This window comes from Eubalaena glacialis, chromosome X, assembly GCF_028564815.1.
Source record: "Eubalaena glacialis isolate mEubGla1 chromosome X, mEubGla1.1.hap2.+ XY, whole genome shotgun sequence".
In the NCBI taxonomy this organism is placed as follows: domain Eukaryota; kingdom Metazoa; phylum Chordata; class Mammalia; order Artiodactyla; family Balaenidae; genus Eubalaena; species Eubalaena glacialis.
The window spans coordinates 20,781,144-20,799,953 of NC_083736.1; the positions used below are offsets into that span (position 1 = coordinate 20,781,144).

Sequence of the window (18,810 nt, forward strand, 5' to 3'; positions counted from 1 at the left end):
TGAACAGGCATTTCAAGAAGAAACCAATAAACATGTGAAAAGATGCTCAACCTCATTAGTAATCAAAGGAACATACAATAAAACAACAATGAGAGATTCTGAGACCATTTTGACATGCCAGACAGCGAGGAAACTATTGCAGAGTCCTTGCGTCATGTCAAAAGGACGCAGAGCCAACTTCTACTAGCCAAAATGGAACAATCTGAACTCCAACAAGGATAAGAAATACAAAGCATTCAAACCCAAATATATTTAAGTCTACAAATTCAAAATGATTCTTAAAAAAACCCCACTAATTGGTGACCTTCTGAGGATGAGAGGGAACCAATTTATTATTTTGAAAACCAGATAAATAAGAGCAAAAATTGAGCATTTATCCTATCTTTCCTATAACTGAGTAACTAAATAGTATATGAGGGGAAGTAGCTCCTTATTAAAGTGTTCTAGCTATTATGTGAAAATGAAATGACAGAAGTAGAATATCACCATTTTCCAACTCCCAGTGAATCAGTAGGTCTAGGCATTGAGCCTCAACAGCCACTAACACCAAAATGGTAAAGTGAAGCAAAAACTTAGATGCCTACATAGAACTATAGCCTTGCCAATAGGATCAAACACGAACTTGATTAGGCAGCCTCTGGATCCAGTGGCCAATCTACAGGAAACGTAGAGAAGAAAGGAACACGCTCAACTACACCGTAAGCGTGCAATCCGCAAAACCCAAACTGTAGGAAACTCTACAGGTCCGACACGCCAGGTTCCTTCAACAGACACAGTGTAAGGAAAATAAGAGGATGGAAGGGGAATCTGTAGATTAAAAGTGACTTAAAAGGGAAAAAAAGACTTAAAAGGAATATCAAGTCAGAAATAATCATGGGCAAGACTAAAGTGACAGGGATAAAGACTTAGGTGACAAAGCCATTAAGAAAAACAGGGAAGTTACTTCCTACTATGGAAGTCAGGATAGTAGGTAGTTTTGGATGGAAAGAGAGGAATGTGATTGGGGTGAGCTACATGGAAGGGCTTCTGGGGAGGCTGGCAAAATTCTGGGTTTTTGTCCTAGATGATGGTTACAAGGGTGTGTGCCTTATAATAATTCACTCAGCTATAAAAAACTCAATTTAAAAATTGTTGAAGGAAAGCACATTATTGTGGCAACTGAGGAAATCTGACTATGGACTGTATATTAGATAATGATTATGGAAACAGTGAAATGTCAACTTTCCTGAGCATGATAATGGTATTGTGATTATATCAGTAAATGACCATGTTCTTTAGAAATATATGCTGAATTAGATATGGGTAGAAAGCGCAATATCTACAACTAACTCTCAAATGGTTCAGAAAAATAAAATACACATGTGTGTGAGCACCCAAGCATGTGTAAAAAGACAAAGCAAATGTAGCAAAACGTTAATTGGTGAATCTAAGTGAAGGGTATATTCATTATACTATTCCTGCAACTGTTCTGTAGTTTTGAAATTTTTTTTCAAAATAAAAATTGGGGAACAGGGGCTTCCCTGGTGGCGCAGTGGTTGAGAATCTGCCTGCCAATGCAGGGGACGCGGGTTTGAGCCCTGGTCTGGGAAGATCCCACATGCCGCGGAGCAACTGGGCCCGTGAGCCACAACTACTGAGCCTGCGTGTCTGGAGCCCGTGCTCTGCAACAAGAGAGGCTGCGACAGTGAGAGGCCCGCGCACCGCGATGAAGAGTGGCCCCCGCTCGCTGCAACTAGAGAAAGCCCTCGCACAGAAACGAAGACCCAGCACAGCCAAAAATAAATAAATAAATTTATAAAAAAGAAAAAAAATTGGGGAACAAAGTAAAGACACACACACGCACACACGCACACACACACAAACACACAAACACACCCCACAGTGAAAAACTATTTTAAAGGCACCAGACTGGCAAAAATGGAAAACTTGTCACCTAGTAAAATTGATGTGCAGACCCTATGAACTAGGAATCCTGGCCTAGAAAAACTCTTTTTTAAATTAAATTTAATTTAATTTAATTTTTGGCTGCGTTGGGTCTTCGCTGCTGAGCGCGGGATTTCTCTAGTCATGGCAAGGAGGGGCTACTCTTCGTTGCAGTGCACGGGCTTCTCATTGCAGTGGCTTCTCTTGTTGTGGAGCATGGGCTCTAGGCGCGCAGGCTCCAGTAGTTGCAGCATGTGGGCTCAGTAGTTGTGGTGCACGAGCTTAGTTGCTCCGCAGCATGTGGGATCTTCCCAGACCAGGGATCGAACCCGTGTCCCCTGCATTGGCAGGCGGATTCTTAACCACTGTGCCACCAGGGAAGTCCCTGGCCTAAAAAACTCTTAACAAACCATGACACGTACAAAAATATGCTCAAAGCTGTGTGTGCAACAACAATATACTGAAAGCCATCTAGCTAGCCATCAACATGGGTATTTTCCCACAAAGAAATATTCCATAGCAGTGTAAATTAATAAATTACAGGCATACAACCCATAAACATAATGTTTAGGGAACAAAACAACTTGCAAAATAACACATATAGTAAGACTCCATCTAAACTATATATTTATATGTATATTTGATAGTTATATTATAAAGGCAAAAAACAGGCAAGCTCAACTACAGTGTTTTAGAATAAATACGTTATGTGGTTCAACTAAAAGAAAAAGTTTAAAGAAAAACAATGGAATGAAAAGCACAAAATTCTGGATAGTGGTTCTCTCTGGGGAGATGGAAGGGCCCAGGAAGAACTTGGAAGACATTGGTAATTTCCTATTTTTAAAGATGGATGGTTTGTTGGTATATGTATGGTCATTATACTGTTGGATTTTAAACTGTAAATATACATATATATGCAGTTATTTTATATTATATATGTTGTATTTTATGACATATATTTTTTATGTTCTTTTATCTCAAAAAAAGAAAAAAAAACCTAAATCCATTATGATGACAATATTTCTGGACACACCCATCTTTGCTTCACAGTTCTGACAAAGAATTCATTTTAGCTGAAGCAGATAAATTCCTCTTCACTGACCAATGACAGGACTGAAAGACCACCTCATCCAAACTTCGTTGATAGAAGACTCAGTGCAAACATTTAGAATTAATTCCTAAAAGGGAAAAGGGATGTGGCAGAGCAAACAATGCCACAGACTGAGGGTTTCTGAGAGTAATACAGCTCCATGGGAAATAATATAATTGAGAACTGAACCATCATTCATACCACTTAAAATTTCAGGGCCCCATTATTTGACAATGAAATGCCATCGTCTTTTATTGATTTCCCTGCCCCCCACTTGTTGGACTTTGTGGGTTTCAGTATTTTTTGTTTGTTTGTTTTTGCTTTATTAACGAGAGCAAAGACTTAAGCTACCCTGGAACAGGAATCTTTTGGGGCCCGGGAACTCTTTGAAGGGAACTGAAGAACACCTCATGGAGGAGATATTTGTTTGTTTCTTAGCCTGTTTGGAAATTGGTTTTCAAGTTAGGCTTCAATTACCAGTCTCAATTAGGTGCAATCTGATTCATAATTGTTTGTACTATAATAATGTAACAGATGTACCTACTTTTGGTTGTAAATAGTCAAAGAAATTTGTGGCATGCAGGGATCTAGTTCCCCTGCATTGGAAGCACAGAGCCTTAACCACTGGACCACCAGGGAAGTCCCTCAGGGCCCCATTTTAAACACAACGTCCACAAATTTCTTTGACTATTTACAACCAAAAGTATGTACATATCAAATAATTCCCAAAATCTAACTATATCAAATCTTGAATTAATAAGGCCTTCTGATATTTTTCATTTAAAACTTGTGCTAAATGTTTAAGTAGTCAACATCCATTTTATTATCTTCTATTCACAACAGATAGCTGTCAGGACAACTGTGCTTTGAGAGTAAATGAATGGAAGAACACTAAGCTCTCAGTGACGCTCAAGAGGGCAAGAGCATAGAAAGAAGACCAGAGGAGACATGCAGACCAACCCCAGGCTAATTAGGCATCTTTACTATCTCACTCCCCAAAGACTTGCATGTAAATACGAGTAGCTGTAATAGGCAACGTTTTCAAATTACCATAAAATGCTGTTCTGCTTAGTTTGCATTCCAACCACAGTCCCACTGGCGTGCACGTGTCTGCCTGACACCACAGTGAGCGCTCAGAGGCTCCCAGGGGATCCCCCCCACCATAGCTTCCATGTGCATCGGTTCTGCACTGACACCACAGCGAGCACTCAGAACTGAGGAGGAGTTTCATTTTCCACATTTCTTTCTAAGGCTGTGTATAGCTTTCCTGACATTCTGTTTCCTTTCCCATATTAAACTCAGTGTGGACTTAAGGAATTTTTTAAACAGGAAAGAAAGCTTCCAAAGAAAATGTCAGAGAAATGAAAATAAAACTATGAGCGTTTATTCTTTAAAAGGGATTGCCAAAGGGCACTTGATATTAATACAGAACTTCCTACTCAAGAGCTAGTATAAACAGGCTCAACAGAGACTAATTCATTTACAAATCACCAGTACAATAATTAGTCTTACGATTTCACTGGAAGATTATTTATGTAACTAATGAGGAGGGCTTATAATTTATTCCGTTAATGTTACTTCCAAATGCCAGTTCGAAATCCTGGGTTTTGAGATAGGTATGTATGTATGTATGTATTTATCTATTTATCTATCTAGCTATTTATTTATGGGCCATGCCGCATAGCATGCGGGATCTTAGTTCCCCGACCAGGGATCGAACCCATGCCCCCTGCAGTGGAAGCTCGGAGCCTAACCACTGGACCACCAGGGAAGTCCCTAGGTATTTATATTTTTAAAAAGGGTATTCTGATTTGAGATGACAGGAGTCAAAAGTATTCTATGATACAGAAGGTACGTTAATAATAAGAACCCTAATTCTTCCTTATCGAGCTGTGCCTCTGAGTGCTTGGAGGAGACATGATGCCTTGTTCTATACTCACTAATCCTTATCAGAGGAAAGAGAGAATGTCCCAGCAAACATGGGCAACATTTAATCAGCTAAGTGGCTGTGAGAAGAGACAAAAAAATGACCTGTCCTTATAATTCCACAACCTTTTCCCCTCTGCTGTTCGCCCACCAATCAGCACAGTGGCCTGTAACTGGTGGCTGGTCCTGTATATGCCCTTAACTGGGCCCATAGGCTAGGGGATGAACAGTTACAGTACTGATAAAGTGAAGAATGAAGCCTATGATGAATGAAATAGCAAGAGGAGGAGTCTCGGTTATTTGTCTTTTGCTGGGAGCATAGCATGTTCCCTTTGAATCTAGTTTTGAAAAAACTTTCAGATAATATGCAACACTTTGAGCCAACTGTAAATACAATACAGTGGAAATTATGGTCTAAGACTGGGGTGGAATGTATTTTATGGTCCCCACTTATTCAGCCCTGCTGAAAATTATTAAATGCACAGAGGTTCTATTGCTCCTCCAATAAAGGCCACCAGGGAATCTGAGCTAGAAGCATAAGGAAATACAAACAGAAAAAGCAAGAGCAAGCAACAGGGCATCAAGAATTTTATAAAACCCGAGAGAAACCACATATTTAAACCAAAAGGAAGATAATGAAAAAGATCTTTCTCACCTTTTGAATATTCTCCCTCCACAAATCTTCAACGACTATGTATCCTCGTAAACCCCAGTCATATAATTTCTCCCCACTGACCTTGAAACAAAATATAAAAGATCCATTGCTATTCCATACATGAAGTGGTAAGGAAGAGAATTTTCTGTTTTCTTTTGTCCTGTTTCCAAAAGAACTGTATTTAAGCATACGACAAACACAGGAATCTTGGGACATACACATTAAAACTGTGCAATGTAAGCAAATAAAAGATAGTAAGAATGATAGCATAAAAAGAAAAAATAGCTTGCCCGTGTATAGTTACTGTTTAAAATAATTTGCCATAAATTATAGGTGTATATTTCAAACTTTCACAATTTCAAGGAAAAAAAATGTAGATCATTGCTGATATGGGAAATGCCTGAAGATCAGACAAGAAGGAAGGCTACTACCTATCACATCTAGCACGTAACAGCCAAACAAGTCTGAAAATCAAGCTTAAAATCAATCATTCATTTTAGGGGCTACGTAAAAAAATAGGTGAGCTCAGTAAAGATGCTCTCAGTCTTCCCAGATCCCTCAAAACATAAAGTCTTTGAGCTTCTACAGTGATTTTGCCTCCTGTTTCAAAATCCTTTCTACAACATCCTGAGAGGTAGGCCCCAGGGTCAGAGAATATTTTGGGGTCAGTGAGCTCACTACCTTAAAATGCACTTGTCCAACTTTGGCCTGCTGGCTTAAATTGTTGGAAACTTTTTTTTTAAGTATTGAGCTTTCTTAAAAAAAATGCTTCCAATAATTTGCATTCGTTGGTCCTACTTATGACCATATTGATTATTCTTCTAAATGACAGTACTTCAATTTTCTGAAAGCAGTTATTATTCTCTTCCTAATTTTTATAATAATTTGTCTATGTATAGCATTTTACTTTACAAAGCACATTCACATGATTTATCTCTATTCTATATAACAACCCTATGTGGTAAGTAGGCAAAGACTGTAAGGAAATATTCAGAGGCCAAGTGACTCATCCAAGATCACAGTGCTAGTAAATCCAGGGGTTGCTGCAACATGCTGGTTTCTTACAAGTTACATTCTTCCAGTTGCTCCAACTGTTCTTAGAATATGATATGATTCTCAGACCCACTGGTAGACATATCAAGCATTTATCATGAGTATGGCACTGTTTTCAGTGCTTTAAATTTGAGAGAAAAATAATATTTGCCATCACTTTAAGGGTTTTCTTACAGTACTTTTCTCCAAACACTACTGAACAGAAAACAGAATATAAGTGATTAAGTGGCTTGTCCAAGGTCATGGCATTCATTAAAAAAAAGAAAAAAAAAGAAGAGGAAGTAGAAAAGAAACTGTGAAATAGGAACTAAATGACACTAAAACGGTATCAGAAATTCTCTTTCAGTCGCTGATGTTGTTTTGTTTTACTGTGGCAAATACACATAATATAACATTTACCATTTTAACCACTTTTAGGTGTACAATTCAGTGGCATTAATTACATTCACAATGCTATGCAGCCATCACCACCATCCATTTTCAAAACGTTTTCATCATCCCAAACAGATCACTAATGTTTTATATCTAGTGAAACTAGTTAATTGCTTTGCTCTGGCTTACCCTAGGTACAAAATAAAAGACAAAACTCCTTCCCACTGACTTTAAAAATAAATTAGAATACAGCTCAGATTTGCATGCTACTATCTTGGTTGTGAATACAAAAAATCTTTTGCAACATATGCTGTGGCATATAAGATAAAAAAAGACCTCTACTCAGAGGGCAGCCACATATGCTTCTCAACCAGCAGCCAATTTACTATTTAAACCATAACAGACTGAGATGATGTTTGATCATTTTTATGATCTAGGGCAGGCAGACACGATTCACTGTTCCAGAGCTGGGGCTGAAGCAGGCAGAGGATCAGTAACTGTCTGCCTCCAGGACTGCTGTAAACAATGTTAAGGCCATGCTACGAAGATCTTACTGGTATTTGCCACCAAAGGCAACAATTTCCCGCAGCTGGAGCCACTGGGCTCCCACCTTCAACTGCAGCACCGTCTAGGAATCTAGACTCGATACTGTCACAAGGACTCCAGGGGGCACAGTTTCAGGTCAGTTTGGCTCAGAGCCCTCAGGGCCCAAATCTGGTGATGGCACTGCTATTCCTCCTAGGACCAAGTCTCAGTGTGAGATGGCAATTCTGGCAAATGAGTCCTTGTCTCCATAAGCTGTCTAGGACCTCAAAAGCTCGAGTCTGCCTTGCTCTTGCCAGTTTTCCAAGGGACTCTACATGTAGAGTCGCACTAAGTCCACATACCACTGCCCGGAGAGAGTCTAGTCTTTATCAGTGGTTCTCAAATATTATGGGCTTGCTAAAAATCCCCCAGAGGGCTTGCTAAACCACATATTGCTGGCCCTAACCCTCAGAGTGTCTGAGTCAGTAGGTCTGGGTTGGGGCCTGAAAATGTGCATTCCTGACAAGTTCCCAGGTGATCCTGATGCTGCTGGTCCAGTGACTACACTCTGAGAACTGCTGGTCCAGCTGTTATGGACTGAATTGTATCCCCCAAAATTCATATATTGAAGCCCTAACCCACAGTGTTAATACAGTAGACTGTATTTGGAGACAGGGCCTTTAGAGAGGTAATTAAGGTCAAGTTCGTCATAAGGGTAGAGCTCTAATCTAACTAGTGTCATTATAAGACAAGGATGATAAACCAGGGGAGTGCACGCACAATGACAAGGCCACGTGAGGACACAGGGAGAAGGTGGCCATCTGCAAGTCACGGAGAGAGGCCTCAGGAGAAACCAACCTTGCTGACACCTTGATCTTGGACTTCCAGCCTCCAGAACTGTGAGAAAATAAATTTCTGTTATTTAAGCCTCACAGTCTGTGGTATTTTGTTACGGCAGCTCAAGCTGACTAAGGCATCAGCTTTATCCGTGTTCTTGCCACTGTGTTCTACTTGCCAGGATGCCATCAAACTGAGGCCTGAAGGGTAGGAAAGGAGCAGCCAACTGACAGCCCTGAGAAAGGCGTTCCCAGCAGAAGGGACTGCACTCCCTGTAGTCCCCAGCAAGGAAAGCGAGGCTAGCACCAGGATGAGGGAGAAGGCGCAGAGGGCCAGAGCACAGGCCCATGCCTGCAACTCCAAGGAGGGCAGGTTGTGACCAGATAAGCCCAAACTGAGAATGACCTGTAACTATCAGCTTTGGAATTTGAGTCTCTAGATTTCCATGTAATTATGCAAAAAAAAAGGCATAGCAAATTTTCTTTGATTAATATTCAAATTAGCATGCATTCTCTGAATACTGACATTGGAAGGAGGGCCAGAACTGAGGTACATAGTGCAGAAAAACATTTAAATTTGTTGTAGTTCATTTATATGTGCAAACAAATTTTAGTCTGGTGTTAGAAAGGCTGCAAAATAAAATTAAATTAAGCAGTAAACCCATACATACATAAGCAAGAACAAAGGACATGCAAGCTTACTGGATCTAACTTACCTGGACAAATACGATGGCTTGTTGTGGATAATAAAGAGAGGCAGCTAATCCCATGAAACCAGGTGGATACACCAGCTTCTTTATTTTTGAACCTATTAAAAAAAAGGTTATGGACACCATCAGAGTATTCATTATCTTCACCATTACAGTTTGCGTCATATATCTAACATTGAGTAGGACTTCTTTGGTCTTAGACTGACAGAGAATGTGCCTAATATATGAACCAAAAAGGACCACCACATTTTCGTAGCTTTAGGAAGATACAATTCACACAACTCACCCACTTAAATTGTACCATTCAATGGCTTTTAGTGTATTCACAGAGGTACACGGCCATCACCACAATTAATTTTAGCAGTGATCACCCAAAAAGAATCCCCACATCCGTGAGCAGTCACCCCCCAATTCCTCCATCACCTCCAGCCCTAGGAAACCATTAATCTACTTTCTAGCTCTATGGATTTGCCTACTCTGGACATTTCGTATAAATGGAATTACATAATATGTAGTCCTTTGCACCTGGCTTTTTTCATCAATACAATGTTTTCAAGAGAACCACCATTTCTAAGGAAACAGAAAAAAAGATTGTTTTAAAAAGAAAACCACACATTATTTTGGTTTCTAAGGTTTACATTCTTTCATAGTAAACTGGTTTCCTATTTAAATACTGAATGCAAGCATTCCTCTCCTCTCCTTTCCAATACCCCATAAAAATAACAGTAAAAGAATAAAATACAGATAATAAACCCACAACGAAGAGAAAATGTATGGAGGGGCTATTGGCTATTAAGAAGTGTCAACCAAGTTTCAGAAAACGGAGAGTGGATGGGAGCAAGAGGACAGACAGCCTTTAAATCCTGAGCAGGGGCCACAGCAGAGGAGGGAGCAGAATGTCCCTGGCAGCCCAGAGATGTCAGGTACCATGCAGGGTGGAGAGGGCAACCAGGGATCAAGATAGAGGGAGAAATACAAGTCCTGTGCATGGACCAGGTGAGCCTCTCCTTCCTCCATGCCATGCCAGTGCAAAACTGCCTGTGGTCATGCCATCTCGCCAGACAAAATCTTAAAAGGGGGGCAGGGTATCGCGGAAGAAATGCCATGGATTTGCTGCTGAGAACCGAGACAGCTGCTGTGAGCGCATGTGCGTGTTAGTGCTCAGAGTCCAGCCTTCCCCAGGTGGGCACTGTCACCCCCCACCTAAGGGCAGTCCCCTTTTGGCTCACCCTGAGGGAGAACCTGCTTGCCAGCAAGCCCCATCTATACGCAAAAAGTTCTTATTAGAGTTTCAATTGCCTTGTTCTTTCTTGTTTTGTTTTTTGCCTTGTTCTTAAACATGACTGTACAACTGAGGAAAGTTGAGGAAAGCCTGCAACATAAAAGAGAAGATCAAGACAAGCAAGAAGGAAAAATGACCCTAAAGGAAAGAGAAGAACTTAAAAACAAAACTAAACCTGTTATTAAGTATCATCAATAAATTCAAGAAGCTACTGCATTAAAAGAAAAATGAGTTCTGTGAAAAGAGAGCAGAAAAGAGCTCTTGGAAATGACCAAAGTAAACTAATGCAAAAAGAATAAAATAGTCAAGAAAATACAAGAGACATATGGGGTCAGTTTAAATAGCTCAATCACAAATGAATTCGTGTTCAGGAAAGAAAAAGAATGAGAGGAAATTTCCAAATAAATACAAGATATATATTTGCCTACAGCTGAGGGCTGCAAGCCACCAAAATGCCCAACCAAAGAATGAAAAACATCTATATGTAGTCACAGCACCATGGAAGTTCAGAACACTGAAGACTAAGAGAAGATCCTCAAAGCTTCCAGAAAAAAAGAAAAAAATGAATCACTTCATAAGGAACAATCATGCAGACTGGTTGCTGACTCTCACACCTGCAACGCTGGGTGCTAGAAGATGCAGCCTTCAAAGTTTTGATGGAGAACAAATTCTACGACCAACCAAACTATCACTAGGTATGAGTCCTTTCAGACTTGCAAAAACTTGGAAAGTTTACCTCCAACATAGGCTTTTTTGAAAGTGACTTAAGCATGTAGTTCAACAACATGGCAGCAAATCTAGGAGAAGACAACATGGACCCCAGGCAAAGGGGGTCAAACCCAAGAGAGCATGGAGCCATGTCCCAAGACAACAGCTGTGTTGACTGAGTCTCAGTCTAGACTGTGAGAATACGTAGAGCCCTGGGAAAGGGGAAATGAACAGACAGAAGGATGGAGAGCTGGGAGAAATGAGAATGAGATTAAGAAAACTGGTAGAGGGTAAAACTGGAGAATACACTAGAAATGGACTTGACACAAGAAACAGTCTCCACTCAGAGGCACGGGGTTTTTGAGATGGGACGCATATAGATGCTAGTGCAATGTATGTTACTCACATTTACAAAGAAGAATGTAAGTGCTGTTTATCGGTCTTAAACTTTAAACAGACAAATCCCCCAAAATGGAACTGGGGTTACAGAAGAGAATACAAATACTATCAATCTAGACTCTTAATATTATGTTTCTCTCCCTGTCCTATTGCCTTGACTGAAAGGCTATAATTACTCTAGAAGAGAAAAGCCTTTTACACCCCTGGAAGCCCACCTGTACACTTGAAGCTTTAAGCACCTGGGCAGCTCATGAAGGTGAGGACCAGGTGAAGGACAGCAAACCCTCCAACCAGCCATTTTTCACTCCTCTAGGGAAAGCTGATAGGCAGCAGCTCTTGAGCTTCTAGCTCCTAGTGGTTCACACAATGAGCTCGGGGCCCCAGAACTTCTGGAAGAAAGTGCAATCCCCTGTCTCCCTGCCTATCTCCACACCCACACCTCCCAAGAAGCCAGTGGTCTACACTGTAACCGTCAGCATTGCCAGAGGGGAACCACTGGCTGCCAGTGCTGGAGGGAGCCACCAGAAGGCAACAACGGTGGGCAACGACCACCTGCCACCCTTGGGTGTCCTGGCTGGGCCCACTTCCTCTGAATGATCATCCACTCATCTCTCTTCCAGAGAAGTACCTCTTGTCCTCACCACAGTCCTGGCCACCCTCACCACCATTATCTGCCGAATGCTCAAGAAACCTATCCATATGATCCAGCAATCCCTCTTCTGGGTATATACCCAAAGGAAATGAAATCAGTATCTTGAAGCATCCCATGTTCATTGCAGCATTATTCACAATAGCCAAGACATGAAACCAAACTAAGTGTCTTTCAATGGAAGAATGGATAAAGAAATTGTGGTATATATTTGCAATGGAATATTATTCAGCCTTTAAAAGGAAGGATATTCTACCATGTGCAAAAATATGGATGAACCTGGAGGACATTATGCTAAGTGAAATAAGCCAGACAGAGAAAGAAAAAACAGTGCAAGATCTCACTGATATGTAGAATCTAAAAAAGTCAAATACATAGAAGCAGAGAATAGAAGGGTGGTTATCAGGAGTGGGGAGGTGGGAGAAATGGGGAGATATTGGTCAAAGGGTACAAAGGTGCAGCCATGTAGGATGAATAAGTCTAGAGATCTAATGTACGGCATGATGACTACAGTTAATAATACTGAACCCTGGACATTTACTAAGAGGAGATTTCAGGTGCTCTCATCACAAAAAAGGTAACTATATGAGAAGATATATTAATTAGCTCGAGTCTAGTAATAATTTCACTATGCATACGTGTATCAAAACATCATGTTGTACACCTTAAATACATATAACTTTTATTAAAAAATAAAATTAAAATAAATAAAATGTTAGATTGAAAAAAAAGAAGAAACGAAACTCCACCAGGAGGGACCTTCTGAGCCCATCGTACTGCTGCCAGCATAGGGGACCTGGAGGGGCCTGAAAATCACTCTGACCACCCATGAACATACCTACCCTCCCACTCCCCACTCATCTTGCTTAGGGACCCCCCACCCCAACGTTGTTTACCTCAGGCCCTTGTACCCCAGCACCCACAGGAAAAGATCTGTTGTTTGGTATGTGCGCATGAGTATGTGTGCATGTGTACTTTTCTGAAAAAGAATTAAGGTTTTAAATTATTTTAATACAACCGAGCCCTCACAGGAAAAGGAAGAAGAGAGAGGAACATATAAACAAGCAAGAAAACAAAAGCAAAGACAAAGGACCCGCAGTAGTGGTGTCCTTCTGCTGCTGTTCTGCCCAGGAGAGCACAGCCCCCAGTCGTCCTCAGGACAGTCACCACAGTGGATATGCAGGAGATAAACACGGCGTAAAGAGCACACATGGCACAGGGAGCTCTCTTTAGGGCTGTAAAACTGCTCCACATGCTCTACCCATGGAGAGGGAAGGAGGAAGCTAATCTCACTTGATTCCACGTTCCTGGCTCCCTAACACCCAGTCAAATTCCAACACCTTGGCCTTGGGATCTTCATAAATTCTAAACACTATCTAAATAAGATAGGAATGCTTTCCTAGACAGCTTTACAGAAGGAGGGGAAAGAAGTTTGGGACAAAAAGCTGGTTCAACTATTGCCCAAGCTGATTAGTAAAAATAAACTCTGCATTTAATTCTTATATATCCTGCACAAGACGGGAGGAGGACACAAAAACTACAACAGGAGTTCATTCCACACACTGGGGGAGTGGCACCAGGGCAGCATTCGTCCAGATTCTAAAAGAGCGGTTAAGGCATGTATAGGAAGGTTTTTAATATTGAGAAATGGTTATAAGACTAGTCTCTATAGTTATCTTTTATGGGGACCAATTACAGGGTTCATAATCTTTATAATTTAGGAATTTTTGTGAAGTCTGAATTTTACAATCAGTGAAACTTCAAGTAGTTCATAACAAATTCATCTCATTATAATGAAGTATTTTATCATCCTGTATTTCCTATAAATGTTTTGTAATCCAGCAGTAAGGTGTAGTAATATCTTTAAGTTGATATTTGTTAGCTTTTAATTTTATTTTTAAAAAACATTTATTTATTTCGCTGCATTAGGTCTTAGTTGCGGTACGCGGGATCCTTGTAGCATGCAGGCTCTTCGTTGCAGTGCACGGGCTTCTCTCTAGTTGTAGCGCGTGGGCTCTAGAGCACAGGGGCTCAGTAGTTGTGGTGCACGGGCTCTCTAGTTGTGGTGCAAAGGCTCCAGAGCGTGCGTGCTCAGTAGTTGTGGCACGCAGGCTTAGTTGCCCTGTGGCATGTGGGACCCTAGTTCCCCGACCAGGAATGGAACCCGCGTCCCCTGCACTGGAAGGTGGATTCTTAACCACTGGACCCCAGGGAAGTCCCTAATTTTAAGTATTTTTAAAAGTTTTTATCATCACTGACTGAAGGTACAAGACATCAGGAAATTAATAAACTCTCCATGAAATCACTGTTACTAGGAATAATAGCCTGATCTTTTATTTTAATATAAATTTATTTTATTTATTTATTTTTGGCTGCATTGGGTCTTTATTGCTGTGCACGGGCTTTCTCTAGTTGCAGGGAGTGGGGGCCACTCTTCGTTGTGGTGCGCGGGCTTCTCATTGAGGTGGCTTCTCTTATTGTGGAGCATGGGCTCTAGGTGTGTGGGCTTCAGTAGTTGTGGCACGTGGGCTTCAGTAGTTGTGGCTCGCGGGCTCTAGAGCGCAGGCTCAGTAGGTGTGGTACACGGGTCCAGTTGCTCTGTGGCATGTGGGATCTTCCCAGGCCAGGGCTCAAACCCATGTCCCCTGCATTGGCAGGCGGATTTTTAACCACTGCACCAACAGGGAAGCCCTAATAGCCTAATCTTAACAGTGAAACAGTTACAGTTTCTCAGGTGTGACAGATCTTCATTAATGAAAGTTCACTCTTTCTGTATCAAAGAGCAACAGGAATTTGACCAAGTAAGTGTACCTATAAAGGATAACTAATTTCTTTTTTTTTATTCTAATTAATTTTTTTATTGGAGTATATTTGATTTACAATGCTGTGTTAGTTTCTGCTGTACAGCAAAGTGAGTCAGTGATACATATACATATATCTACTCTTTTCTATACTCTATTCCCATATAGGTCATCACAGAGTATTGAATAGAGTTCCCTGTGATATTCAGTAGGTTCTTATTAGGGAAAATTATCTTTTTTTTTTTTAAAAACATCTTTATTGGAGTATAATTGCTTTACAATGGTGTGTTAGTTTCTGCTTTATAACAAAGTGAATCAGTTATACATATACATATGTTCCCATATCTCTTCCCTCTTGCGTCTCCCTCCCTCCCACCCTCCCTATCCCACCCCTCTAGGTGGTCACAGAGCACCGAGCTGATCTCCCTGTGCTATGCGGCTGCTTCCCACTAGCTATCTATTTTACGTTTGGTAGTGTATATATGTCCATGCAACTCTCTCACTTTGTCCCAGCTTACCCTTTCCCTCCCCATATCCTCAAGTCCATTCTCTAGTAGGTCTGTGTCTTTATTCCCGTCTTGCCCCTAGGTTTTTCATGACCTTTTTTTTTTTTTTCTTAGATTCCATATATATGTGTTAGCATACGGTATTTGTTTTTCGCTTTCTGACTTACTTCACTCTGTATGACAGACTCTAGGTCCATCCATCTCACTACAAATAACTCAATTTCGTTTCTTTTTATGGCTGGGTAACATTCCATTGTATATATGTGCCACATCTTCTTTATCCATTCATCTGTCGATGGACACTTAGGTTGCTTCCATGTCCTGGCTATTGTAAATAGAGCTGCAATGAACATTTTGGTACATGACTCTTTTTGAATTATGGTTTTCTCAGGGTATATGCCCAGTAGTGGGATTGCTGGGTCGTATGGTAGTTCTATTTGTAGTTTTTTAAGGAACCTCCATACTGTTCTCCATAGTGGCTGTATCAATTTACATTCCCACCAACAGTGCAAGAGGGTTCCCTTTTCTCCACACCCTCTCCAGCATTTATTGTTTCTAGATTTTTTGATGATGGCCATTCTGACCGGTGTGAGATGATATCTCATTGTAGTTTTGATTTGCATTTCTCTAATGATTAATGATGTTGAGCATTCTTTCATGTGTTTGTTGGCAATCTGTATATCTTCTTTGGAGAAATGTCTATTTAGGTCTTCTGCCCATTTTTGGATTGGGTTGTTTGTTTTTTTGATATTGAGCTGCATGAGCTGCTTGTATGTTTTGGAGATTAATCCTTTGTCAGTTGCTTCATTTGCAAATATTTTCTCCCATTCTGAGGGTTGTCTTTTCGTCTTGTTTATGGTTTCCTTTGCTGTGCAAAAGCTTTTAAGTTTCATTAGGTCCCATTTGTTTATTTTTGTTTTTATTTCCATTTCTCTAGGAGGTGGGTCAAAAAGGATCTTGCTGTGATTTATGTCATAGAGTGTTCTGCCTATGTTTTCCTCTAAGAGTTTGATAGTGTCTGGCCTTACATTTAGGTCTTTAATCCATTTTTAGTTTTCTTTTTGTAACCAAATGTATATAATTTCTTTCATTTTATTTTTTTACAATTTCTATATATGTTTAAAATCAAATATACTGGAGAAAACAACCGTATCAATTATACATCAAGAAGGCCATATTCAGGAACTAACTCATTACTCCAAAAACTGCTAAGTGAAAAGAAAGAATCAAATGTATATGTTATGTCTCCCTTATGAACTGTTTAAAAAAAAAAAAACTACAAAATTGTACCTACCTCTAGCCAAAAGGAGTCCAACAACTCCAGCAAAACCAATAACACCAAGTCTTGGAAAAAATCCAGGAGGTGCATTTTGGAGATATTCATAGCTGTCTACAATAGAATCAGACCAGGAAACAGTTTTATAAATTGCTCATTAAAAAACAAAACATGTACATCAACTATATTTCAATTAAAAATAAACATAAACAAAAAGAACAAAACAAAAAAGTCAAATATAAGCAGCACATGTAGTAGCAAATGCTTTTCAAATAATGTATTCTTTGCTTTCTGTTAATATGCTTCTTTTCAACAAGTTCTTTTTATGTAACAGATAAACATGATTTACTAGTTACATCGCAAGTATCCAATTTTCAAACAACTTTTTAGCCTGATGACATTCTGACAATAAAGTAATGTTAGATTACCTTCATATTCCTGAAGGCAACAGATCTGAAACAATTATTCATAAGGGCAGAAAGACAAATATAGGAATCCCTTGCTATCCAAACACAGAAACAGAATAAATTTGGATAAATCTTTGGATAGATCTGTCGCTATCAGAAGCTTTGCTGCTTGCTCTCTAAAATTCAGGAACCAAATACATTAGACTCTGGAAAAAAAATGTATCTTTTGCCATCTGAATTCATTATTTAAACTCAAGATAAGAATAAATCTGGATAATGAAGGAAACTTGTAGTGCAAGTATATGCAGGAAATAGTCACTGTTGATAGATAAAATAAATACAAATAAATGCAACACGTGAGTCTACTTGCCACACCTGACCATGCATTATGACCTCATTCACATGATGCCGCCTCTCCTCTCTCCTGAGCCAATGCCACCAAATAAAAGCCAGCTTAAGTCCTACCTCCTCAGAAAAGCCTTTCCTATACTCATCAGCCCACACCTCTCTTTCTCCTCTAAAGTCCCACCATATTTATTTTCTCTACCGTCATCTGATGCCTAATTGTATGGCCCTTGTTTTTAATTATTCAGGGTGTATTTTATGTCTCCTCAAAGAGAATATCTGCTCCTTAATGGTGGACTGCTTAGACTTCTATGTCATTTTCCCCCAGTGGTAAATAGTGGATGTTCACTCAACAGATACTTATTTGAAGCCCTGCTAGGAGTTAATGGATACTGAATGAATTAACAAAGGGATTTCAGCTAGGTCATGACTTGAAAAGCCTGCAGGTCTCTCAACCTCATCTTCAGCACTCCCGACCTGCTTCCAGTTCCCGGCACACGCAACACTAAGTCACCACTCCAAGCCTTGGTCATGCTGTGCCCTCTGTGTGGAATGCCTCCCAACTCCCACCCCCATGTTTTGGTGTGGCTAACTGTTCATTCAAGACTCATCTCAGAACTCCTTCCCTGACTGCTCCCATCTCCCCAATCTCTGTTAAACTAGTCTCTTTCCTCTGTACCTTCAATGGTGGTCTACGACTGTTTCTGTATTTGTGCTAGTATTGAACACTTTATTATATGCACCTCACTGGCTGTGACCATTGTCTCAATCAGCCTCTCTTCAATGCCTGCCACGATGGTGACTTAACAGACGTACATGGAACTGAACTAATTGGAATACTCAATAATTCTCTCGTCTAGATAATACTAGGCATGTGCCAGTTATCCTTTTCTTGGTTTCTTTGGGAAATGTGGTGATCATTTTAAATACTACTATACAGCTTGTGTTCTTTGCACCAATTCCTGTCTGGCCTTTTACTTATTTTGCCTTTAACCTGGTTCTAACTTTTCATCCTCTTGTCTGGGTCATTTGAGGCAATTTTCTGCTTCCCTTTATTTTTGCCTACCAGCATGGTATTTTCAATTCTAGACAGGCACACAGAGCAGGTGATAGAAGGACACCCAGATGCCTTGGTGAGCTGAGCCAAAGTGGGAAAATCACAAAGAAATGGGAAAGAAGATATGCTGTAAGACTACACTAAATATGAAGCCCAGCTTCTAGCAACATGTCTTGGCTATGAGTCCTGGGAAATGGACTGGTTGCCTTGGCAGACAACAATGCAACTCATAATGGAACGTTTCTTCTTAAGTCTTTGCAGTAACTATGAGTCCAGGAGAAGAAAAAAAA

At 40.3% G+C, this 18,810-nt stretch overlaps 1 protein-coding gene across 1 annotated transcript in view; it reads right to left on the reverse strand.

The window, feature by feature from the left end:
• APOO (apolipoprotein O) overlaps positions 1 to 18,810 on the reverse strand; it is a 56,980-nt gene that overhangs the window by 9,827 nt on the left and 28,343 nt on the right. The window contains exons 5-7 of the mRNA XM_061178787.1: positions 16,730 to 16,825; positions 9,097 to 9,188; positions 5,595 to 5,675 (exon numbers count right to left, since the gene is read on the reverse strand). Coding sequence (XP_061034770.1) covers positions 5,595 to 5,675; positions 9,097 to 9,188; positions 16,730 to 16,825 — 269 coding nt within the window. The remainder of the gene's footprint in view (positions 1 to 5,594; positions 5,676 to 9,096; positions 9,189 to 16,729; positions 16,826 to 18,810) is intronic.